We start from the raw sequence: 25,397 nt of genomic DNA, 5'->3' as shown, positions 1-25,397 counted from the left end.
CTAATCCATAAATCACGCCAAGGTGCGATCACTTTGACAGCCCCTACAGCTTAGATGCGCCTACCGACGCCCGGGGCCTATCCGACGGAGTCACCAGGGGATCATACACGGCGTCGGCGAGCCTATCAATAGGGTGAGGAACGGAGTGAATCCCCAAACCTCTTGTATCAACTAAATCAGTGGTAAGTTGGTCTATCGTCGTGCATCCGAGCAGTCTCATATTCATCTCCAGCTCATCTTTGAGTAGCTGGATCGCACGTTCAACGCCGGCGACTCCATACGTGCTCATTGCATAAAGGAACGGGCGCCCGATACCAACTCCCTTTGCACCGAGACATAAGGCTTTAATAATATCGGTGCCTCGTCTAATGCCGCCATCGATGTAGACCTCGATACGTTTCTCCCATCCACGGGCACGGAGCGCGGGCATCAACTCCGCCAACAGCTCGATCGAGGATGGAGCAAATTCGAGCTGGCGACCGCCGTGATTGGAGAGAACCACAGCAGGTATGTTTAGTTCCACAGCGCGAAGAACATCATCCACGCGCTGCACGCCTTTCAGCGCGATGGGCATTTTGGTCACGGATTGGAACCATGGAATATCCTTCCACGATAGTGAGGGGTCGATGAATGAAGAAATTGCCCTGGCGGCCCCTTGGGATCGATCGACCCCGCTCTCCGACCGTTGTACATTCGATCCCGGATCAGCGAATTTGGATCGCATATCCTTTTCTCTTCGACCGAGCTGAGGGGCATCAACTGTTATGAAGAGACCCTTGCATCCGCGTTTTTCAGCGTGTTGTATGATTTTCCTCGTCACCTCACGGTCCTTATTGACATATAATTGCAACCATTGAGTTTGCTTATCTATAGCGGCATCCACAATCTCATCGAACGAGCAAGACGCCAGCGTCGGTATCATTTGAATGACATCATGCGTCGCCGCAGCCTTTGTCAGGCACACTTCGCCGTCTGGATGCCCAAGCTTGCCGAGAGCCGTCGCGGTGACGTAGAGGGGGCAGGACACAGGAGCTCCGAGCATGGTTGTAGAGATGTCAACCGCCTCAACGTCGACAAGTATTCGGGGGCGAAACCATATTTTGTGAAAAGCGGAGTGGTTTTCTCGCATTGTCTAACAGCACACCCGTCAGCAATGAAACCGAAAGTCTTGCGTTGAGTTTGATAGCACATACAATCTCATCATCTGCAGCACTCGAGTAATATCCCCAAGCTGTCTTCTTCATCACACGACGGGCGACCGCCTCAAAATCCATAAGATTGTAGCATTGTTCTAACAAGGGCATCATTTGTATACGCTCCTGCCGAGCTTCTTCCTCAGGATCCACCGCCCTCTCTTCCTGTATAACGGTACTCATGTCTACTGGACCGAGATGTTTCGAGTGATCGAGGTACTTGTCTAACGTATCTGGAGGATGGATGGGCTCAAACTCTTCCGTAGCGTCCTTGCCAGCATACTTGAGGATGATCTTCTTCCCCCCGGGGTGTTCTGGGCTCTGTCGTCAGGGATGAAAGGGGGCAGATTGAGAGGAGATCAGAGTCTAGTGGTGATGAACGACCTACCAGGCAGGAAATCCGTCACATCATAAGCTTTCCCGTGGACTACCACCCAGCACGATTCGACGGAATTGTGTTTGGCGATATCCGGGCCAGTCAAAGCCTTGTCCTTCGCCATTGGGACAGTAGCAGGCGGGTTCGGCGGAAGGAATAGCTGGAGAGGAGAATTCACACGAATCTGGGGGCAGATACCACGAAGCTAGCGGCGTGCATGGGCATATAAAGAGGGGGGAGGGAGGTGTTCCAGAGGTATTGGACGAGCCACTGCAACGCCGGGGGTAAAGGGCAAATTTCTAGTCGCGATGCGGTGTGCGTTGGAGGTCATGGACGGGACGATTAGTTATTGCCGTTCCGATTGGCTGTCTCGTGCGAGAAGCGGATGGGATTGTCGACAGGGCACAGGAGACGGGGGAACAACACACCCGCACGCGGAGAAAGGCAGCGCGCGAAGCGAGGCACAAGCGCCGGGCTGACTCAGCGCAGGCTGGGGTGCGGGCAGCGCTAGGCCTGTTCGGGGACTGGCCTCGGCACGCCCGACACGCGCACGCTTGGCAGACAGTCTCGCAGGCCAATCAGCAGCCGCAGTGCACTCGCTTACGTCAGCCCCGCGGCGGCTGCGCTGCGTCCCCACCGCGGCGCCGGTCCCGAGACGAACGAGCGCGTGCGGCGTGTACGCGGGGTATACGGCGTACACGGGGCGGCACCCGGCAGGCAGGCAGGCAATCGTCCGACACGGCCCAGAACCGCCAGCCCCGAGCCGGGCGCCAGACCGTATGCTGTACGTGCCGGAGCCTGCCCGAGACCTCGTCGTTGCGCTGCTTCGCGCCTCTCGGCCGATTTCCATCGCGCCCACGCCTGCCAAGGCCCTGCGACCCGGGCGATAGTTACTACTACTCCGTACGGAGTACTCTGGCGAAGACTGCCCGTGCTCCACCTCACCGCCCTGCGTGGGGCCGGGAATCCAACGGCCTGGCCGTGTGTCCTCTCGTGCTTCCCCAGCCATCGTTGCGTAACGAGTCAGCTAGTCCTGGGCGCCAACGGATGATAAGCTCGCTCCGCGCACATCATCATGCATAGCATTTCCACCCCAGCCATGATTCCACAGCGCCCTGCAGCATTCCTCTCCATCTGCTCTGTCTACCCCGTACTTCAATTGTCGCTCCAAAAAGCTTACATTTGGCACTAACTAGTCCTTGATTGATCTCCGTCACAGTTCTGCAATCGGCCACCGGCATCAGAGAGGCGCGCGATTGGGGAGCATTTATTACAGAGTACCGCCTTCTCGTGTTGATCCATGCATATTCTCGGAATCCTCGTCTAAGCTCCTCCCTCCCATTGTTCACCTTTCCCCGCCTTACACGGCTTGCTTTACAATGCGGAAGTATCCCATATCGAACGTTAGCAATCGCCAATCAGTCCAGAGACTTCCCCATTTTGTAAACTGAATGGTCAATACACACACCACTGATTCACCATTCTTGGACTTCAGATTTGCTACATTGGCACGACACGCTTTCATGCTCTCGACTAAACTCAAACTAGGGCCAAGCACGAGGTCAGTGGCCAACTTGCTATCAAAAACAACCTTGCCCACTTTGCTCTCCTATGCTGGTTGATTCAAATCTGTGTTTCTTGCTACTCTGGAGGCTATTAAACCAAAACCCGAAATGTCTCGGAAACCACAAATGATGCCACTTGTGTAGCGACATGCAAGGTTTAACTAACCAAAAGAAACATACAGAGAGAGTACACTCCGCCGAAAACCAAAACATCTCTGCACACCCCTCCTTGCCCGTCTTACAAGCTCTCCCAACACAATATCGGTTTAATGATCTATAGCCAAGAATCTTTAGTAAACGACATAACTAATCTCCGAGCGGCCAATGCATACCTTTCCTGATCGAAAATCACCCAAAGCCCGATCTAGGGATTCCGCCGGATACACCGTGCAGATACGGTCAATAGCGAATTTGCCTTCACTGTATAGTTTGACAAGGCGGGGAATCAACTAGTTTCTAAGATGAGCAAAAGTCGCACTAGTCTATTGCGGTGTACATACCTCTTTAGGGTCTGCGAATCCTTCGACAACACCAACAATGCGTTTGCAGGATAGGAGCAAATCCATCGCATCAACTTGAATCATATCACCAGGGTGGGGGATGCCAACCAGAGCAAGAATGCCTTCGTGTCCCAAGGCTCTAAAAGAATCCTGAAGCACCGATAAAACTCCAGTCGTGTCTAATATTTGATCCAGACCACTAGGAAATAAGTTTTTGATGACCACGTTTAGGTCGGATACCTTTGTTGTGTTGATAGTATGCGTTGCCCCAAGTGAGACGGCGAGGTCGAGTTTGGAGTCCACAATGTCGACTGCGATAATGTTGCTAACACCCATGGATTTCGCGGCCAAAAGTGCTGCCATCCCAACTGTACCAACTCCCAGAATAGCAAACATGGTAGTAGGCTTTGGGCAAAGAACATTGAACACGGTTCCAGCCCCGGTCAAATATCCGCAGCCCAACGGTGGTAGGTATCGAAGCGAGTCAGGATTGGCGTTGCATTTCACTATGCAGTTTTCTGCAACAATAGCCATTTTACTTAAAGACGATTGCCCGAAGAACTGACCATGAACAGGAGTTCCATTTGGAAGAGAATAAATGGGCCTGGAATCTTCACTAAGCCGGGGCCGTAGCAAATTGTACTCCATCATGTGAGGGCACGCTCCACATCGTCCTTCAAGGCAGGAAGAGCATTTTCGACAGGAGCGGAATGCAAGTATAACTGTATCGCCTTCTCTTAGAGACTTATCTTTTACCCCGAATCCCACCTGTTTTATGATACCAACCCCTTCATGGCCAAGGATCGCCGGGTAACCGCCGATAGGGATTCCGCCTTGTTGAACGACAATGTCCTAAGAGTGACATTAGTGGCTGCTGAAATGCTGTCGGATTCACCTTTGGGGAAAGGTGTGGAACGAACAGTATGGCAGATTCCTGTATACTTCAATTCGACCAGAACTTCGTCTGATTGTAATGAGTCCAAAACAACATCTTTCAGCGCAAATGGCGTCCCTTTGGCCTCCACCACATACGCCTTGGATACGATGGGGGCAGACCCAGAGACCTCCATTTCTGTAAATCGAATTTGTCGAGAAACGGGTTGCTAACCATGAGAAGATTTCTTATCAAAAATTTCCCCTCATGGTCTTAACAGATATATGGCATAACTATGTCGTGATAATATCGCAATATTGACCCACACCCCTCGGCATTCCTTTGCCGGTAGGCCCCTTGTCCTAGGACTTCCCGGTACTACTACTCAGCCCGGTGCTGTTCCGCGGATGCACTGCGGGAGGTCCCATGGATGGAGAAAAGCTTCGTTCTTGAGGCCAACCAGTGTTTGAACTAGAGAGAGAACAAATCAATGTTCCCGGTCATATACTAGGTAGTTAGATGTAGATTTTCCTGTCAGGTCGCTACAAGTTGCACAGCTGTCGACTTCCCAGAATCTGATGGTAGAATGTCGTGTCTTACTTTCAGCAGCGACGTTGGCAGTTGCCTTCCACCAGGATGAACGAGCAAGCACCCCGCACTCCTCAAGAACAAAATACATCTCCTTTTTAGTGAGTTGTTGATGACAACACGGCAGTGCAGGTGGATGAACCGCATACCTAAACATGTCTTCAGATGATATCGCCGTCAACTACATCTCCGGCGATGCGGATAGGCGGTACCCTGGCATTCCAATTGAGAACATCATCTCGGCAGCCATCGTGTGCACGGACATACTGGATGCCCACTATGTGCCGTACGCGGTTTGTGGTGACTTCGCTGTCTGGCTGCTGCAAGGGAAACGAGAGGTCCTGAATGTCGACATTCTCTTTCAGGGGCGAAAAGAACACGTCCGGAGCATCATGGAGACGGGACGACAGTAGGCCCTGTTGCTGAAAATCAGTCGTCCATCTGGTCTTGCTAACTTGATGTGTTTACTAGAGTGACATCTTATAAGACAGCAACGATGGGAAATACCCTGGCAATACTCGTTCAAACCGGCCCAGGATACGATATGTGCGAAGATAAGATAACCATCAAAGTCAACTTGATCGACTATGGTAACTTTCGCTTCCTGATTCTCCTGCTATAGAATGCTGAAGAATGCTGTAACATAGGCTATCAGAATGGAGATTTGACGAATAAACGACTTATTTCTAGGGTCGAAACCCTTGACGGATGTAAGCCGATGTATATCCTTGGGATCTTCGACATTGTAAACGCCAAATTATGCAGATTTAATGCAGAGCACCGGATCGAGGACAAGGACGACCTGTTGTTCCTGATGCAGCGATACCCAGAAAAAATCGGCGTTAGGGTCAAAGAACTGCACCGGGATGCCGTCGTGGCGTTCATTCAATCAATCCCAGAAGAGATTCGCACTGAGCTGGAGACAGAGATTCTCTACTACAAAATCGAAGGCATCAGTCCGTCGTCGCATCGTGGTCTCGTTCCATTCTGCGTTTCTTGGCAAGAAGGGAACGAAACGGTCCAGAGCCCTCCGTTGGCTTGGGGTCAGTTTTTAGGAGTCTGAACCTAGCTGTTAGTTACATAGTTACGTCGGCAAGAGTTGGGTATTGACCATGTCGGCACTGACGACGCACGAGAAAGGCCTAGAAAAGTCCGCTCGTCGTCGACGAATATCTCTGCGATGCTGCCCACATGTACTCCGTAACTAGTTAGGTATTCGCCAAGAGCCTTTCCTGCCTTACTTTCCTTTTACCTGTTTCTAATTGGCTGGGAAAGGAGGTACCAACAAGACCTCTCCTACCCTAACCCTAACCCTAACCCTCCTTCAGGCCATCCTCACCGCATCTTCCCCCTACTACTTTCCTTTAAGAGATCAAGACGAAGAGAAAGAGTGCACAATTCACTAAAGCCATATCAGTGATCAAAATAAGGCGCGGTGATGACCAGCTGGTTAGTCTGATCTGCTGCTGTCCACACCTCCAAAATTTAAAGTCATGCACTTGAAACCTTGCCTCCTTCTCCGGCTCAACTGGTGGGCGTCAAGCTTTCTCAACCGTGCGAGTTTCCAGTCCTGTGGGCGCCCGTTCATGGGACTAACTAGTTAACTACCCCGGTCGTTGTTTGCCAACTCGATTCCACCACATTTCAAAATTGGCGGCGCTAGCTAGGTACCCGCCCAACAATGCACATTATAAGAACGTCTCTTCTTCCTTCGGCATCAATGCAGCCTGGAATTACAAACGACCCAAACACACATGATGACCGCCATATGCCTTGTCCAGTGACGCCCAAACTATCTTGCAAACGTCGCCAACCTGAGCAAGGTCCATACAACACACCGCAACATCAGTTGAAGCGGCAGAAGTTGAACCCACCAGCACCAGCATATTGGGATAATCTGTCCGAGATTTGGTTGACCAAACGCGCATTACGGGAACTAGATCAAAGAAACAGCTGCCTCAGACCACCCCAAAAATATCAAAAGCCTGTTTTTCAAGGATCTTGCCTCCAGCTGAAGTCGCGTTGTGGACTTCAGCTTGCTGCCGACCCTCTCCGTGATTGCTCCCCTGAGTGCTTAAAGCAAATAAGGAGGTCTTCCAGACTGGGAGGTCCTGACCTGTCTGACCTTAGAAATGTATGTAACTACAACCTCGCTGCACTCATTACTGCTGATGATTTTAAACCAGTATCCAAACCCCGAAAGCATACTCGAGCGGCCAATGACAAGTAAATCTGACCCGCGTAGTAGAAAGCGACGTGCAGGATCTCCGTCATCGAAGACAAGAAACACAGGACCTACCACAACCTCGAGAAGTTCCACGCCGTACAGTCGAAACTTTCAACAGAACCTAACCGACCACGGTATCTACCCCCCAGAATACAGGTACCCAAATGGGGAGAAGATGCTGCGGCCAAATAACTGGGATGAGATCAAAGAGAGATTGAGGAATCCACGGCAGTCTCTATCACCGTCAAGGTTCTCTGAGAAGGAATTGGAGGAGTTCAGAGAAGCAGATGCATATGCATCAAAAGAGAAGCCAGTGACAACCACAGTGATTCCAACTATTGAAGGGGATATCTGTGATTCTAAATGCACTGGTGGAGGGTACTTGTTTGGAAATCTTGCCCACCTAACTGATGGCACACTGGCTCAAGCCAAACCAGATCACTTCTATGGCGCGCGCCCTGAGCAGCTCAATCGTCAAATCCGCAAAGAGCTTGGCAATCAGATTATTCCTTCCACTCAGGATGACCTTCCCATCTTACCAAATTTCTTTTTGGAAGCAAAAGGCCCTGATGGTTCCCTTGCTGTTGCTATGCGGCAAGCTTGCTATGATGGCGCTATAGGAGCCCGAGGCATGCAATCACTTGAGTCATACAGACAAGATAAATTGACTTATGACAACAATGCTTACACTATTACGTCAATTTATCATGGTGGTACACTCAAGCTCTATACTACTCATATTTCAGAGCCTAGAGGTCCAGGGTGCCGTCCTGAATATATCATGACTCAGCTCTATGGCTGGGCAATGACTAGCGATGCGGAAACCTTTAGACAGGGAGCATCTGCATACCGAAATGCTCGGGATTGGGCGAAGGAAATGAGAGATAAATTTATTACAGCAGCAAATGAGCACCTCTCCAATGCTCAATTGCAAAACCAGACAGCTTCAAGTGTCGCTCTTTCTGATGCATTGACCGTGCCCGACGAAACTGAGTATCAGGATGCGCAATGGAGCTTCGCGGCTCCTATTGAAGGCGGGGAAGCAGAGTTTCAACCCCTGAGTAGAAACCCCAAAAAGCAGAGGGTTGATTCCAGAGTTTCTCGTGATCCAGCTAGCAATAATCCCGCTGCGTGCCCAAACTGAGCGGAACCTGCCATCTCAGAGAAGATAACAGTGTGACATTAAGACCTTCAAAACCACTTGCCGGGATCCAACCCATTCTAATATTCTTATCCTAGATTATGCCACTGCTTGAGAGTCTCACATACAGTTTTCAGTCAGCTTTGGACCACCACCCTATTGGATGACTCCTCTCACACCAAGTCTCCTGTGGGGATGGGGACCGTTTTCTCTTCCTTTTTCCCTTGTCCTTTTCCCTAGTATAATGGATACCCAAAAGTTTAAAGACCTGAGGTGCGCCTAAAGCCGGAACCCTGTTCGTGAAAACTACTTCATGAGGAACTTTCATTTTCACATAGTTGTTGCTGAGGAATTATTTTTCGCGGGTGGTTATCAATCAAAACTCCTCCAGCCTAGCATGTTTGGGAGGGAAGAATGGCCCAAAATCATAGTCAGTGGCTAAATTAAAATAGACGTGTCCATGCATCTGTGCGTCTTGTCATGGTGGTGGGAGCCGACCTGAAGGGCCATCCTCGTCCAGATGATAGAACTCGACATACTTCGACGGATACATGTCTGAACTGTAGCAATAGTCGGCATGGTCTATGGAATATAGGCGGAAGTGGCTGGCAATGGACTCAAAAGGCGTCTTGTTCTGCTTCTTTACATTTTTGAGAGAGTCATCTCCTTCCTTGCCTGCAGGGATGACAATAAAGCACTCTAAGCTTTATCGCGTCATCTACCCCTGTTGAAGGGAAATGTGATGGTAAACTAATGCTGTAATGAAAGCAGATGTCAGGCTCCTTCCCAAGTCCTGGGTTCTGAGGTGCGGGGTTGGATTGCTGGCGCTGGGGCCAGTCCCCGCTAGGCTAACATCTGGGACATTTTCAAAGTGGTTTGATAGCTCAGCAGATGAGTAACAACAAAACCCAACCACGTTGTTCATCATTGGGTTATTTGTGCTGCTATCGTGTAGGTTCCTAACCTCAGAAGTTTCGGTTCATAAGCACCCGCGGACAATGTCGACTTCAGGGAATAGTCTTTTAAAGTTATGTTAGTGTGGAAGCTTCAGCTCACATGATAGAGCCTGATTTGTATGCCTAAGAAAAATGCCACACTCGAAGCCACGACGTTGTTAGTTCCACACCCCGATTTACTCCGTCTGTACGGAGTACGTACTCCTCAAACAGCCATTAACGAATATAAAGATTAGTACAGAGTATTTACTGCTGCATGCTTTCTTTCTTCCTCCCTTTCTGTTAGTGCTTCTCTTCTTGAGATAAATGTGGCAGTAGCAAAGCATATTATTGTTTCCCGTAGGGCAACTAGATTGTATGACCATGTCGCTCTCACCCATGGACGTGCGTTCCGTGGGAACGTGTGTTTCCGCTGGTCTGTATAAGCCTAAATCTAATCTGTGTTGTCAACGACCTTAATCGATCGCCGCTGCTAACGCGCTGCAGTGATAACATCGTTCATCGATGCTGCAGGACTGATGCAGCGAATGAAGGCTTCCGAAAACTTACTCACGCACGAGATTACATCCGACTTTGAGAACTCCCTTCTCCTTGGGCCACCGATTGTGCAGGGGCAATATGAGCAAAGCATCCGCCAGTTTAGAGGCGCCTACGAATTAGGGGACCAAATTGCCCGGGAGACGTTGAAGGATATCGTTATCAGCCTACAGCTAACAGTGCTGGCTACCCTGCGTATGGCTCTGCTTGATAGCATCAGCCCGGATTTTGCGAGTCTGCAAGTCGCTTCAGACAATGCGCGTGTTGAGACTCTCATGTGCTTATACAAGCTGGCCCAGCGTATCGGCATGAGCCCTCCTCGGTATAGCCCCGAACATTCCCTCACCCCAAAGCAGCCAGCTTGCAGTTTCGCTCCAGACAATGCACGGCAAAATTCATCCCACTCCCCCCCTTCCCACGGTGCCTCATCTTTTGATATGCGGGCAAACCTTGTATCCCCAAGTGAAGCCCCGTTTCTAGCGCCCCTTTCGTCGCTCTCCCCTTCCTCCGTAGATTCCGCATTCACTGAAGACGCCGGGACACCAAGCCTCGACCACTCCGTTGGGAGTTTCTTTGGTGGACGCCGGTTTCCGTATTCGCCAGTCAGTCATTCCAGCAGGCAGCCCCGGCAAGAAGGCTCAATCCCGACTAAACGACGGGTCACGAATCGGCCAGATAGCATCTACAGCGAGAGTATCTACAGCGAAATGTCATCACACCCAGTAGTCCCTACTGAAACAACCAATGAAAGCGATATATCATCTTTTGGGGTCTCTAGCCACCAAACTTCCCACAAAGACATATCCGAACTCCCCAAAGAGCAAAGCACGTCATCAAACCGTTCCGGATCATTGCTTTCTGGCTTCCAGGATCGAAGAAAGCGGATTTCTATCTCATCGGGCGAGAAGCCCGTTCCTCGTTCGGGCTTCCATTCAGTACTCGGTTTTGGGGAGAAGCCACACTCTGTACAAAATAATTCCGAAAACGGTGCTCAAAGCGAGCGGAATCTAGCATATTCACAGACAGGGAGCCCTATACCGGGGGCTCTATATCTCCCTTGCGAGGAAAATAAATTTGCTGGCTTCTGCAAAGGCGCATGGAAACTCCAAAATGCCATGAAAAAATCATTTCGCCTTGATTTCAGACGTACAACTACATACCTGCAGATCTCCACTTGGCGCTGTACAAAGTGCTGTTTTGAGGGCCCCATGGGCCACTCACCGGCGGCTGCCCGTGGTTCCTCATCGTCACCCGCCCAGGGGTTTGCTCGTACGACGCCCCTAACGGAAAGCTCATCAAAGGATTTTGACCAAAGTGTCCGCCTTCATAGTTCTAGTGGCGTTAGGTATCGCTGGGCCTTCCTGGCAAAAAGCCATATTCCAATACGATCAACACTTAAGCGAACCGACGGAACCGGAGGAAGCTTCGGGTGTATATACTGTTGCGCTGAGCAACAGGGCCCTGCGCCGGTCTTTGCGGACATTGACACGTTCATGGAACATTTGAAGCTTCACGGCGGGGCTGCGGGCGGCACGACTGACGCGCAAGCCAAGCGGGTGCCTTCGCAGGACTTGTTAAACTGGACCAAGTGCATTATTGGCCGGGTTGCGCCAGAAGACGAAGGGTTTGATCTCAATATACCCAAGATAGTTGCAGAGATTGGAATCTGAGTGCCATATTTATACAACGGGTCCGCACTCATGAAATCCTGGGGAATTATTTTACTTCTAGCTCCCTTGAATTACTGATTTGATTTTGACTGATAACAAATACCCACTCTGAGCCATTTGACCGTGCACAAGAATTAGTTAATTTGTTAGATCATGGATCTTATTTAGTGTTAGAAATTCATAACGCCGTAAGGAAAGCCCAGGATGAAACAGCAAACAGGAAATAGGAGCATCTTCAGAAAAACTTAATTCAAATTTCTCACATGAGCACACAGCATGTATTCTGTTTCTTGGCTTGTCCATAGAACATCTTGCTCTGTGCACTTAGTCCATCACTCTTCGCGACCAAACTATCAATTTTCTCTCCCCTCTCTAGTACACTCTCAATAGTCTTGTGTAGCACAATTTTCGTTTCATCCAATTCCTTCTGAATTTTCATAATACTATCAGCCTGAGATGGATCTTGGTACTTGACGATATATTCTTTCAGCTCTGGAAATGGCAGCGTGCCTACGTCGGGGGCGGCAAATGTCGTTCTCGGATGTTTGGCAAGAAACTCGTCTACAATTTTGGAAAGGAGCTGATGTGCCACGAGGCCCGGGTAGTCCGCATCTGAAATTATAATACCAGCAATGCCTTCGGTCCGGCCGTAGGCGTGGAATGTGTATGATTTCTCCTCGACATCTTGTCGCTGGCCGGGGCGTGTTCGTTCAGCGACAGTTTTGGAAAACAAAGTCATAAATTCGCCATAGCTAGAACAATGGTGAGTTTACGAAATTTTGGAGTATGCGAAGCAGGTAGGGTTACCTGTCTCTGGTAAAACGGCTGAAGCTACTGAGGTCCGTCTCACGGCACAGCTCGACGGCTGGCCGGGTCTCGTTGCGCAAGATCTGTGCAAATACCTTGTAAGCTTGCAAGCCCCTACAATATAGTCAACATAGAGAAAACAACTCACTCCAATATAAAATATCTTCATGCTGTCAGAGGGAAGAGGGGTGGCGGGGTTCTAACTAGGGGCTTGACGTGTTACGACAACGAGCTTCTGGGTCGAGTGAGTGTGGATGAGCCACAGGATATAAAGCTTCAAGGCCAGAGAGGATAGCACCGAGTTTTCTGTGCAGAATAGAAAAGAAGATACGATTACTCCGTACAGGTCGGAAACTTAGGTCTGTAACCAGGTACTCCGTACATACAACACCTTGTGTCAGTGGCCGTTTAGTACGGAGTACGGAGTTAGTTAGTTAGTTAGTTAATTAGTTAATTATTTAAGTTAGTTAACTAACTAAGTAGTTAACTAAGTTAGGTAGTTAGTAAGTTTAGCCTCTTCAGCTATGTTAACAATAATCGACCAGCATCCGACAACAAGCACAGCGACGGGTTGGCAGCGGGATTGGTGAACAAGAGCACGGTGGCCATAGGGACAGTTGGTTATTACAAGACATTCAAACCTCCCACATTATTTCCCACACACAGCCTCTCATACGCTATGGCCTCACCCTCAGAGCCTCAATGGCTCGCGGAGCTTGATGCTATGAAAAAAGCAGTAGAAATGCTTCAGTCGCCAAATGAGGCTAATAGTCAGTTTCATTATGGTGCAGATTTGAATCTTACTGATGAAGATTTTTCTTCTCCACCTCCCGATGATATTTGGGATATAATCAATGACCACTATGACAGTGCAGACGATTTGGATGATATTCATGGTGTTGCATTGCTAGAAGAGCCCGCGGCTACCAGTACAACATATGATCAGGATTGGCTTGAAAGCAGATGCACACTAATCGCACAACAGAAGGAAGGACTCAGCGCCTCGGAATTACAACAGCAGCTGAATGACATTCTTGCAGGCACCAGTTCCAACGATGAACTACAAATGATACTTGCCGAAATCGTTGGTTTTGATCAACTGGATTTCGTGATCGATCTCATAGCTCACCGCAAGACAGTGTTATCTTCCTTGACGAAAGCTGGTAATACAATTATGTCTAAACTGCGAACAAAGGCTCAGAGGGACCATGCCTTGATAAGACAAGACTATGAACACAAGAATGCTCCTCTTGCAGCAAGGCAAGACAGAGAAGGTCCTCAGTACCCACACGTTTATAAATCATATAACGCTGGGAATACAATATCCGTGAACGGGAGAAAGTATGGGCTTCCGATCGGCAGCACGCATCGAGAAGAGCCTAGATACACGGAATACGCGATTCCAGCCACAAAAGTAGGCGTCTTAGGCGGTGATCGAAAGCTCGTACCAATTTCTAGTATGGACGGATTATGTAGGGGCACATTCAAGGGCTATCAAACTCTTAATCGAATGCAGAGTTTGCTTTATAATGTGGCCTACAAGACAAATGAAAATATGCTTATTTGTGCACCAACTGGTGCCGGAAAGACAGATGCTGCCATGCTTACTATCTTAAACGCCATTGCTAAATATGCCCTTCCGAACCCGGCGGAAGAACCCGATTGTCATCAATTCCTTGTCCAGACGGATGAGTTCAAGATCGTTTATGTTGCTCCTATGAAAGCTCTAGCCGCAGAAGTAACCGAGAAGTTGGGGAAACGGCTGGCTTGGCTAGGGATCGAAGTCCGAGAGTTGACGGGTGATATGCAACTGACAAAGCAGGAAATTGTTCAAACCCAGATTATTGTCACTACGCCTGAGAAATGGGATGTTGTAACTCGGAAAAGCACTGGTGATACGGAACTAGTGCGAAAAGTCCGCCTATTGATTATCGATGAAGTTCATATGCTTCACGATGAACGAGGTGCTGTCATTGAATCTCTAGTCGCCCGTACCCAGCGTCAAGTCGAGAGCACTCAGTCACTGATTCGTATTATTGGGCTATCGGCCACCCTTCCTAATTATTTGGACGTGGCAGACTTTCTGAAAGTCAATCGAATGGCTGGGTTGTTTTTTTTTGACGCTTCATTCCGCCCCGTACCACTAGAGCAACATTTTATTGGGGTGAAGGGTGACCCTGGCTCGAAGAGGTCCCGCGAAAATCTCGACATCGTCACTTTTGAGAAGGTTCGAGAAATGCTTGAACTTGGGCACCAAGTAATGGTCTTCGTTCATTCAAGAAAGGACACTGCAAATACTGCCAAACTTCTTACACAGATGGCTGCAGATGAGCAGTGCTCCGACCTGTTTAGCCCACACGACCATGAAAACTACAGCCAGGCAATACGTGATCTCAAGACCAGTCGAGGCCGAGAGATACGAGACCTTGTTCCGAAAGGGCTAGGAATCCATCATGCCGGGATGGCAAGATCTGACCGTAACCTTATGGAGCGGTTTTTTTCTGAAGGTGTAATAAAGGTACTTTGCTGCACTGCTACTCTAGCCTGGGGGGTCAATCTTCCAGCCGCTGCAGTAGTTATTAAAGGGACTCAGCTCTATAGCGCTCAGGAAGGAAAATTTATTGATTTGGGAATTCTAGATGTTCTCCAAATTTTTGGTAGGGCCGGCCGGCCACAATTCCAGGATACAGGTATAGGATTTATATGCACAACGCATAATAAATTACAACATTATATTTCCGCTGTCACATCCCAGGAACCTATCGAGTCCAGGTTTTCGCGCAAACTCGTGGATAATCTTAACGCGGAAATTTCTCTTGGGACCGTGACTTCTGTAACAGAAGCTGTACAGTGGCTGGGGTACTCATATTTATTTGTTCGAATGACCCGGAACCCGCATGCTTATGGAATTGACTGGGCAGAAATCAGAGATGACCCACAACTGATCCAACGCCGTCGAGATTTGATCATGAAAGCTGCACGAGTCCTCCAGCAAAGCCAGATGATTATTTTTAATGAAAGAACTGAAGAATTGCGTTCTAAAGATGTAGGAAGGATTGCGAGCCAATATTATGTGTTGCAGACGAGTGTTGAAATCTTCAACACGATGATGACTCCAAATGGCAGTGACGCAGATGTGATGAAGATGATTAGTATGAGTGGGGAATTTGACAACATTCAATCCCGAGAAACGGAGTTCAAGGAACTGGATCGACTTCGGCTGGAGGGGCTAAGGACGGAAGTAGAGGGCTCAAATGATAGTCCCCATGCGAAGACTAACATCTTACTCCAGTCACATATATCCAGAGCTCGTGTGGAGGATTTTGCTCTAGTGTCTGATACCGCCTATGTTGCTCAGAATGCAGCTCGTATTTGCCGTTCTCTCTTTATGATCGCCTTGAATCGCCGCTGGGGCTATCAGTGTCAAGTACTGTTGTCTACCTGCAAATCCATCGAAAAACAGATTTGGCCATTCCAACACCCATTTTACCAGTTTGACCTACCACGACCAATTTTGAAGAATTTGGACGAGAAATTTCCGGCTTCCTCCATAGAATCCATGCGAGACATGGAATCTGCAGAGCTGGGACAGCTGGTTCATAATAATAGAATGGGGCACGTCCTCTCCAAATTGCTGGACAATTTCCCAACTGTGAATGTTGAGGCTGAAATAGCACCGTTGAATCGCGACGTTCTCCGAATTCGTCTCCTTCTCTACCCTGAATTCGAATGGAATTTTCGACACCATGGCACATCAGAACCATATTGGGTATGGGTCGAAAACTCAGAAACGTCCGAAATTTACCACCATGAATACTTCATTCTAAACAGAAAGAAGCTTCATGACCACCATGAATTAAACTTTACCATTCCGCTTTCTGATCCGCTCCCAAGTCAAATTTATGTTCGGGTCATTTCTGACCGGTGGTTGGGTGCTGAAACGGTCACACCCGTGTCATTTCAGCATCTCATTCGCCCAGATACAGTCACGACATATACCGATTTACTGGACCTCCAACCGTTACCAATTTCCGCCCTCAAAAACCCGGCACTCGAGGAAATTTATGGCCAAAGATTCCAATTTTTTAATCCAATGCAGACTCAAATTTTTCATACGCTTTATTATACGTCTGCAAATGTATTGTTGGGTTCTCCAACTGGAAGTGGGAAAACTGTCGCAGCGGAGTTAGCCATGTGGTGGGCGTTCCGCGATAAACCTGGCTCGAAAGTTGTCTACATTGCCCCGATGAAAGCACTTGTTCGTGAGCGTGTGCAGGACTGGCGTCGTCGACTGGCAATCCCGCTGGGGCTTAAGCTCGTGGAATTAACTGGTGATAACACACCCGATACAAGAACCATCCGCAATGCCGATATCATCATTACCACCCCTGAAAAATGGGACGGAATTTCCCGAAGCTGGCAAACCAGAGGGTACGTGCGACAGGTCAGCTTAGTTATCATCGATGAAATACACCTTTTAGGCGGCGATCGTGGTCCAATTCTGGAGATCATCGTATCCCGGATGAATTACATAGCGTCTCAATCTAAGGGTTTGGTGCGCTTGCTCGGCATGTCTACCGCCTGTGCTAACGCTGCTGATCTTGGTGGCTGGCTTGGTGTCAAGCATGGTCTTTACAATTTCCGCCACTCTGTTCGACCAGTTCCTCTAGAAATATATATTGATGGATTTCCTGAACAGCGAGGATTCTCCCCATTTATGCAGTCAATGAACCGGCCTACATTTCTTGCGATTAAAAACCACTCGCCCGACAAGCCGGTGATAATTTTCGTGGCATCGCGACGACAGACTCGCCTCACTGCAAAGGATCTAATCAATTTCTGCGGGATGGAAGATGATCCTCGAAGATTTGTGCATATGTCCGAAGATGATCTTCACATAAATCTTGCGCGTGTCAAGGATGATATTTTAAAAGAAGCGCTTAGCTTTGGGATAGGTCTTCATCATGCGGGACTAGTCGAATCAGATAGACAGCTCGCGGAAGAGCTTTTTGCAAACAATAAGATTCAACTGCTGGTGGCAACTAGCACTTTGGCATGGGGTGTTAACTTGCCAGCACATCTCGTTGTCGTGAAGGGAACGCAGTTTTTTGATGCCAAAATAGAAGGGTATAGAGATATGGATTTAACGGATGTTTTGCAAATGCTAGGTCGTGCGGGCCGTCCGCAGTTCGATTCTTCTGGTATCGCTCGCATCTTCACACAAAACTCAAAAAAGGCGTTCTATAAGCACTTTCTTCACACCGGTTTTCCAGTTGAATCTACTCTACATAAAGTTCTAGATGACCATATTGGCGCCGAGATCTCCGCTGGAACTATTGCAACAAAACAAGATGCTCTTGATTACCTGACTTGGACTTTTTTCTTCAGGCGGCTCTATAAGAATCCATCATACTATGGCCTCGATATACCACCAGAAGAACACAACACCATTGCCGCTCAGCAAATGGCAGCTGATTTCATGATTAAACTGGTGGACAAGTCACTCAGTGAGCTTGCTGCGTCTTCATGCATCCTCTTCGATGAAACATCTGGATTTGTGGATCCCACTCCGTATGGAAAGATCATGAGTTATTACTATATCTCTCATAAAACAGTTCGCTTCTGGATGTCTCGTGTTAGTACTAGCCCTACATTCGCAGACGTCCTCGGGTGGATGTGTTCTGCTACAGAATTCGACGAGCTTCCTGTTCGCCACAATGAAGAGCTTATCAACGCGGAGCTTGCAACTAATCTCCCCTTACCGATATCTGCAGTTGGTACCGATATGCCATTGTGGGATCCTCACATCAAGGCTTTCCTATTATTGCAAGCATTCATGTCTCGCATCGATCTCCCAATCTCCGATTATGTTGGGGACCAAATATCAGTACTTGATCAGGGAATTCGTGTTATTCAAGCATGCATAGATGTTCTTGCCGAGCTCGGCTATGCTAAGTCCTGTTGGATGTTAATGACTCTGCTGCAGAGCATAAAGGCAGCAAGATGGCCAGATGACCATCCTTTATCTATTTTACCAGGGGTAAACCCCGAACTTCAGGAGCTTAAGGACAAAAACAATACAAAAATCCCCAATTCCCTCCAAGATGTGATATTGTTACCGCCAAGTAAACTGGCTGATTTAACAGAGGCGCTACACTTAGAGTCATCAACAGCGAAAGACTTCACTGCGGCCGTCTCTCTTCTACCTAATATCAAGGTGACTGTAGCTGAATTCACCGACACTGGCTTGGTCGTTCAGCTCGATCGTCGACCTGCAGCATCTCGCCCACAAAATCCTCTTCCGCAGCATAGTGGGGGAATCCCAATATATGCACCCAGATTCCCGAAATCCCAAACCGAAGGCTGGTTTGTTACCATTACAAGCAGCGAATATCCAGGTGCAAATGAAGAACTACTTGCTCTAAAACGTGTTTCTTGGGAGAACAAATATCAAAACAGAGATAGGGGTAATAATGTAAGTCCGACAGTAAGGACAAATATCAAGCTTTTCTCAGACAAAAAGAGCGGGGGCAGTAATAATGCGGAACATTTAAAGGGAAAGATGAAGGTGAAGGTTGTGAGCGATGCCTATCCTGGACTTGAATGGGAGTTGCAATGTTAAACAGCTGCTTTTAATGCCTTGTGTCAACTCGTGTACACTGCTCAGCCAACCTAGTGTAAGGAAATAAGTCCGAACATACGGGCAGATCGCAACAGAGTTCAGTCGCGAGAGTGCCGACTACTCAAAGGGTGACTATCCCTTGAGTCCCATATCGCGAAGACATGGTCACCGTAAGGCATATACCGGGGCATGGCCCTGTCATTATAGATGGATAGCCACAGTGTGAACTTCTATATCTTGCAGAGCGGGTATTTCCGAGGTGTTACATCCGCATTAACAGCCTCGTATAGTACCAGCTACCCTTGATCCCTACTACCTCGCTTGCCGACAACCAGGTGAGCGGAGCAAATCTTATCTCGATTGCTTCGGGTTAGGTCATCTCAGAGAGCCGAGTACGGCTTCAAGGAAAGTAGTCTCCAAGTAAAACAAAGCTAATCCCTGGAGTGTTGCAGAGCTTGACCTGCCAATAATACGGAGTAACTTTATTCCAGTCCGGTGCATCGGTGCATCTTGATCTGCCCAAGAGTGCGAACAAGCTTCTGTATCTTGAGGAGATTTGATTTCGACGATAAACCATGGAATTAAATTCGATATAGCCCTTCCGAGTCAATCCTTTTGAAAGTACAGTATAATAGCCTCCCCCGCGGGAAAGGCCTCGGAGCATTGAATACTGTGGGCTGAAAGTAGTAACTAATAATGGATATATTTTCTCAATTCGCTGTCATTACCTAGTTAGTGGTCCCTGACGCACAAGCCAAAAACAAAATATATGCTGAACTTGGCGAACCAGTAGTTACTGGTGTTCCCATATCAAACAATCAAAGACAGTTATACAGTGGAGACTATGAAAACGCCTATAATTAACTAAGCCTCCTCGAAAAGAGCAACCCGTGATCTTTCATGACGGTGTCCCCTGTGCATAACTTCAGAAGTCGGAGTCGCAATTTTTTTCGCGACCAGCCGCTCTTGCGATCGGAGGGCAGTGCTCGACTTTCCGATGATTGGCACAAGCACCCGTTTACGTTTACTTACGGAAACAGATCTTGCCACGGAAATCTCAACGGTCTGAAAGTCTTCGATTGTGGAATCTATCGATAATGAGGGCTTGTGAAGACTATCCTGCTCTGGTATGGGCTCTTTGGGCGGCCGTGGGGTCTGAGTAGGCGATCGTGGCAAACGGAACGAGTCCTGGAATGGGAAAGCAGGCAATCTTGCTGGAAATGTTGATTTCGCTGGTTTTGGAGTCGTGGGAATTTTTGGTATTTGGGGAATTTTGGGTCGGTGGTCGACTGGTGACTGGCGTTGTTTGAAACGAGGCGACGGAGGAAATGTCTTTCGACCTGGCGTTACCATTTCCCACATAGGCTCTTCCTGTTCAGGCGGTTTAATACGCAGCCGAATAGTTTCATGTTCCTCGTCTGAAGATTCGATGTCATCATCACAAAGTTCAGAGGGTGCTGTGGACTGAAGGGAAACAGATCCCCAGCCGCTCAGAGACGATTCCGAGGTTCCAACGGGACTGTGCCCTAGTCTGGTCCCAGGATTCCTTTCGAAGTGGACCGCGCCCGGAGAAGCGGGCATGGTGAATGATTTTTGAAGGGGGGTAGGGCCACGGGGAAGGCAATGTGATCCTAAAAGGCGGGCAGCTTTATTTGTTGGTGTTGATGGGAAGAGTGTAAAGCTAGGAGACCTCGTTGAAGTGGGAGAAGTAGCTCGACGCGGTCTTACCAAGTCATTTTGCCTGCCTAGTTGCTACAAGGCATTAATCTCTGAAAGGACGAGGGGCTCAGGAGACATACCAAGGCACTGGGGGGTTTTATCCTGTCCAGGTTCTTACTTCGTCGAGCAAGTAGATTAGATCGTGGCGGTCGGTCGTAGAAGGCGCCAAACATGACGCTATATCTCTCTAACTCGACATCCGGAATATCGACATTAAGGAGGGGAGTGTGCGGGTTATTGGAACCTGATGGAGTCTGTTGGATTACTCCAGGCTCCTCAGACCAACTGCCCCAATGTCTCTGGCCTTCAGACGCTTCGTGTACGCTAGCGGGCTTCTCGGAATCCAGATGCTCCTTTTCTTTACTAATTGTGGCTGAAGGTAGGTCTTCCGGGCGCGGAAGTGATTGCGACCTGGCAGGCCAAGCATGGACATCATGAATCACGGGCTTTTTCCGAAGTAATTTCATATCTGGAACGTATTCTGAGCTATTTACTGCCTGCAGCTGTTGATCGTTCACTCGCACTTCATAGAAGGGCATCCGCGGCATGGCCTCAGGGCTTTTAGACTTGAATAGCCCTCCAAACTTCTTCCACTTACTAGGCTTCCTCTTTAGATGGTCGTCATCCTTAATATGCTTCTCACCCGGAAAAGTAGGCGGGCTTAACGCCAGCCATGAACGGTCCGGTGGTCTCATAGACGGGCTCCCAAGTGCGATTCCAATATTGTTGCCATCCCAGGAATCGCTCACAGACGCAAGCCAGGATGGGGATTCTCGAGAAAGAGACGGTGTGGATGCAGTAAAATGAGCAGGCAAATTCACATTTTGTGACTGAGGCAGCGCCGCCTTTGCAATTTTTCGCTTTAGTCCTTTTGTGCTCTGTTGTTTGTCCTGTCGGCTTTGTGGAGAATTCTCACGCGCGGATTCCGGACGAGGTACGTCTTGTATTCCATTCAATTCTGGTATAGCACTCGCATCGGTGGTCGTATATGCCCGTAGCCGTAGGGGCAGCGACTCCTTCGCCATTCCAGATCAAAAATTACGGGGTCAAAGCACTGGCAAGGGAAAACATAGAGGATTTAATAAGTATTGTACGGAGTAAGTGGACACAAAACACCAGAGAGGCTCAAGAAGCAAAATACAGGTCAGGCATTGGTCTTTTGTCGCGCCTGCAGGTGAAACAGGTGTCAACTGTGAGAGAGACAAAAGGCAAAAGATGTACGGAGTAATTAAAAATAAATAAAAAAATACAAATCAAAGGGAAAAGCAGAAATTCGCAGTCTAATAAGCGCAGGATAGGAATCATAGGATCCAATTAAGACAAGGTCCAGCGGGTAGCGGAGGGTATCATCAGATCGTCCGGCGGCAATTGCAGTGGAGACCAAACAAGAGGCAAGACTCGTATTGTCTTAAGAGACAAGAATAAATTAAGCCGGCAGCGGTGTCGTTCTATTTCGACATGGGCCCATCCCCAGCGAGTGCTCGCTCCGTGCGGAGTCGCAGAAATTAAATGAGACCAGGGTGCACAGGTTGACATTGAAAAACCCTTACAGTGGTGAAACTGCGACAGAGAGCAATAAGGATATTAACTCCCGCCGATATCATCAATTGACAGACCAACTTCTCCTCTGGATGTATGCATGTCGATACATGTATATGGATGCACATACATTGGGATGCTGGTGTGTCGTGCGGGTGTTAGGTTCGCCCTGATGAGTGCCGGGGCGAGCCAGCAGGGACTCGGATCCACCGCAGCTCGCAATAATGAGACTGCCGTGTCGGCATGATCGCTGCTCAAAGCAGAGAATTTATTTTGATTGCAATAATATTCGAGAGTCTGGTTCCGCACCGCCTCTATCTTCACGGCACATGATGGGCGATAGCCTGGCTGGCATCCGGCGTTGATCCCAGCTGGCGGCGCGCACGGGGAGGCCAGTTCGCCAGAAATGACAGGACGGCCGCGTCGGAACAAGTAGTTAACCAGTAACTAACTAGGCAGCGAGGCTAGATTAAGGCTGAGGTGGGCGGATCAGCATACTGACGCTGGTCTGTGAGCGTCTTGGGAGCAGTCCTTAATTTCCGAAGCATGAAACCCAGCGAGCCCTTCAACAACCAAGTCGTGGGTCTGGCTATTTCAAGCAAAAGCTTGCATGGTGTGCGTGAGTCGGAACTGCTAGTTATCCTTGTAGCGCGAGCGGAGCTGCTGGAAGCTGTCAAGGCCGGCAGACCTGGGGAGGATCAAGAACGGACTGGTGGTTAGTCAACTAACTAGCTATTAAGTTGCTAACCTCCATAGCTAACTATATGGTCTGGCTGGGATTGTTCACATAACTACATCCTTCTCCCTCTCCCTAGCCCATGCACAGGCTGCTGACGGACACAGCTTACCCCATGCATGCTAGCCCTTCTTCCCTCCTTGAATACACCCAGCTAGCCTGGTCTCTCTTGTTTATTTCCCCAAGAATGCAGATTAAACACAGTGTCAACCTCCTGTATCATGAGAGATGTAGCCCGATGCAAAATCAGTCCCAGTTTTAATGGCATAGTTGTGCATCTCTTCTTTGCTAAGTGCCCGTTCCTCCATCAGCATTTAGTTACATAATATGATGAGCAAGAAATCCGGCGGTGAACAGGGTATTCAATGATTGAGGCACATGTTTGTTGGCGTGCTGCTCCTGTATAGTAATACTTGATGCGAATTAGTCTCCCAAGAACTATCTGGGAAACACATGGGGGCAAATGAGGTGCAAGACAGGCGGCGTACGGTGCTAGAGCTGCTGGGGCCGAGGACCGCTGGCAGCGAGGCCTGGATTGCCGTAAGCTGTTAATAAATGCTTGGATTGGTGTTGCGGCAAAGCTGGCCCTTGAGGAGAGCATCCGAGGTGGGGTCGTCACGACGAGGGGCAGACACACAACAGCCCAACCACAACAAACACCCCGCCATCCATCATCACCACCACCACCTCCTCCTCCTCCGCTTCTTTCCCGTTTTTTATCGTCGTCAACCACCATCTCCTTGCGTTTCCGTTAATCCGCCCCGTTGCCTCCGCGTTTTACGCCTTTCTTACGCTCCATCACCCGCCTCTCGCCGTCTCCCACGCTCGTCGTCGCCAGGTGGGTGGTTCGAAGCACGCCTTGCGGACAGCTGCTCTCCCTCTCCCGATCCCTTCCCCTTCCGTATTTCTATCGCCATGTCTTGGCAAGGTTTGTCGGCCCTGTTAATTGTTTGTAAATCAAACAGCTTTGCATCGGGGCGTTCCAGCTAACCTGCCTCTTTCTTGAAGCCTACGTTGATACCAGGTACCGGGACTACCCCCTTTTGTCCAAGCCACATCATTCTCGCCTTTCCTTTACCCTTTCTTAGCCCATGCATGTTTTAACTTTCCATTTCCGTTCAGCCTCGTCGGCTCCGGCAATGTGGATAAGGCCGCCATCTTCGACAATCAAGGTAGCAGCGTCTGGGCAACATCAGCTGGATTCACTGTGCGGCACCTACCTCATGTCCGGGCCTTCCAAAGCTAATGTAATACCTAGGTATCTCCTCCAGAAATCAAAGTCATAGTCGCTTCTTTCCAGCCAACCGCTCGCGAGGACGATATCAAGGAGGTTCAATCTAATGGGTTCTTTGTCGGCGGGGAAAAATACGTTGCCTTGAAGTCGGACGACTCACGGTTGTATGGAAAGAAGGTGCGTCGTGAATTCTCGTCTGCATATCTATGCGACAGGCCGCAACTGACCTATGCTACTTGAATAGGGCAAAGAAGGAATCGTCATTGTGAAAACAAAAAAGGCCCTTCTCATTGCACATTATCCAGAGACAATCCAACCTGGAGCCGCAACTAACACTGTAGAAACACTCGGCGACTATCTGAGCGGACTAGGTTATTAGACAAATGAGGCGCAGTACATAGTCGACACGAAATCCGTGTTTGAACAAAAAAAATCCACCAAACTTCGTCTAGCACAGTTAAGCCCGAATGTATTGATCCACCGATAATTTAGATATTGTTTTCTCATTGTGGGTACCATTTCTGCGTACGCGCTATTTTTGGTCGACGACTTTATCACCTACTTCCTCGCCGGGTTTGATATCGAGAATAAGCTGAAACCAGGCAAAAAACCCCCAGTGTTTGGCTCTCAGAAAGCAGGAATCAGTTGCAGCCTGGAAGCACTCCAGACAAGCGAGGAACAAATGTGTTTCAGCTGCAGTGTAAAAAGCAGTTTCATCATATTGTAGGACATGGGTTATGTTGCAAATAACAATACAAAACGGATATCGCAAATCAAGCGCTGCAGGGAGACTGAAGTTTATTGTTGGGCAGTGGCCCGATTTTTTTAGGGACCAGCAGCTTATATCCTCTACGATGCGTAAATACATGCTTACTCCATCTGGTGAAATCATCGAACTTGGCCAGATTCAGAGCACAAAGCGAGTGTACAAGGGGTAAGAAGTCGTAGCCCGCCAGGATTTTATACAGGGAGCTCCGTAGTTTCTCTCCTCCCACCAAGAGTTCCGATCCAGGTCAGCGCCCGCTGGAGCGGCGGTCCAACAACCGGAACACCGCCTATAAAGGAGCCCAATGTCACTAAAAAATCGCCGAATAGAATAAAGAGGCCGTATAT

At 48.8% G+C, this 25,397-nt stretch overlaps 9 protein-coding genes across 9 annotated transcripts; 5 read left to right on the top strand and 4 right to left on the bottom strand.

Moving 5' to 3' along the window:
• Positions 1-43: 43 nt before the first annotated feature.
• On the bottom strand, positions 44-1,693 carry LOZ57_001495 (uncharacterized protein; the record flags this gene model as incomplete). Its single annotated transcript, XM_049250583.1, has 3 exons — positions 44-1,132; positions 1,194-1,507; positions 1,582-1,693. The coding sequence occupies 3 exons, from the start codon at positions 1,691-1,693 to the stop codon at positions 44-46; spliced, it is 1,515 nt and encodes a 504-aa protein (XP_049110167.1).
• Positions 1,694-3,372: 1,679 nt separating this feature from the next.
• On the bottom strand, positions 3,373-4,704 carry LOZ57_001494 (uncharacterized protein; the record flags this gene model as incomplete). The annotated part of the gene is made up of 4 exons (XM_049250582.1): positions 3,373-3,408; positions 3,467-3,583; positions 3,635-4,486; positions 4,555-4,704. The coding sequence occupies 4 exons, from the start codon at positions 4,702-4,704 to the stop codon at positions 3,373-3,375; spliced, it is 1,155 nt and encodes a 384-aa protein (XP_049110166.1).
• Positions 4,705-5,251: 547 nt separating this feature from the next.
• On the top strand, positions 5,252-6,159 carry LOZ57_001493 (uncharacterized protein; the record flags this gene model as incomplete). Its single annotated transcript, XM_049250581.1, has 3 exons — positions 5,252-5,505; positions 5,568-5,686; positions 5,744-6,159. The coding sequence occupies 3 exons, from the start codon at positions 5,252-5,254 to the stop codon at positions 6,157-6,159; spliced, it is 789 nt and encodes a 262-aa protein (XP_049110165.1).
• A 618-nt stretch (positions 6,160-6,777) lies between these two features.
• On the top strand, positions 6,778-8,467 carry LOZ57_001492 (uncharacterized protein; the record flags this gene model as incomplete). The annotated part of the gene is made up of 2 exons (XM_049250580.1): positions 6,778-7,230; positions 7,283-8,467. 2 exons carry the CDS (start codon positions 6,778-6,780, stop codon positions 8,465-8,467), a joined length of 1,638 nt encoding a protein of 545 aa, XP_049110164.1.
• Positions 8,468-9,783: 1,316 nt separating this feature from the next.
• Positions 9,784-11,627, top strand: LOZ57_001491 (uncharacterized protein; the record flags this gene model as incomplete). Its single annotated transcript, XM_049250579.1, has 2 exons — positions 9,784-9,835; positions 9,907-11,627. 2 exons carry the CDS (start codon positions 9,784-9,786, stop codon positions 11,625-11,627), a joined length of 1,773 nt encoding a protein of 590 aa, XP_049110163.1.
• A 259-nt stretch (positions 11,628-11,886) lies between these two features.
• YKT6 (palmitoyltransferase) lies at positions 11,887-12,603 on the bottom strand (the record flags this gene model as incomplete). The annotated part of the gene is made up of 3 exons (XM_049250578.1): positions 11,887-12,379; positions 12,435-12,517; positions 12,583-12,603. The coding sequence occupies 3 exons, from the start codon at positions 12,601-12,603 to the stop codon at positions 11,887-11,889; spliced, it is 597 nt and encodes a 198-aa protein (XP_049110162.1).
• A 510-nt stretch (positions 12,604-13,113) lies between these two features.
• mug81 (putative steryl acetyl hydrolase mug81) lies at positions 13,114-19,056 on the top strand (the record flags this gene model as incomplete). Its single annotated transcript, XM_049250577.1, has 1 exon — positions 13,114-19,056. One exon carries the CDS (start codon positions 13,114-13,116, stop codon positions 19,054-19,056), a length of 5,943 nt encoding a protein of 1,980 aa, XP_049110161.1.
• Positions 19,057-19,920: 864 nt separating this feature from the next.
• LOZ57_001488 (uncharacterized protein) lies at positions 19,921-21,800 on the bottom strand (the record flags this gene model as incomplete). The annotated part of the gene is made up of 3 exons (XM_049250576.1): positions 19,921-20,737; positions 20,785-20,801; positions 20,856-21,800. The coding sequence occupies 3 exons, from the start codon at positions 21,798-21,800 to the stop codon at positions 19,921-19,923; spliced, it is 1,779 nt and encodes a 592-aa protein (XP_049110160.1).
• Positions 21,801-24,172: 2,372 nt separating this feature from the next.
• PFY1 (profilin, required for normal timing of actin polymerization in response to thermal stress) lies at positions 24,173-24,663 on the top strand (the record flags this gene model as incomplete). The annotated part of the gene is made up of 3 exons (XM_049250575.1): positions 24,173-24,257; positions 24,309-24,461; positions 24,529-24,663. Coding segments are annotated over 3 exons (373 nt in total), but the record flags the coding sequence as incomplete, so codon positions are not given.
• Positions 24,664-25,397: the final 734 nt, after the last annotated feature.

The sequence above is a fragment of the Ophidiomyces ophidiicola genome (genome assembly GCF_022830035.1).
Source record: "Ophidiomyces ophidiicola strain CBS 122913 chromosome Unknown scaffold_4, whole genome shotgun sequence".
NCBI lineage: Eukaryota > Fungi > Ascomycota > Eurotiomycetes > Onygenales > Onygenaceae > Ophidiomyces > Ophidiomyces ophidiicola.
This window is presented reverse-complemented; position numbering and strand designations above follow the sequence as displayed.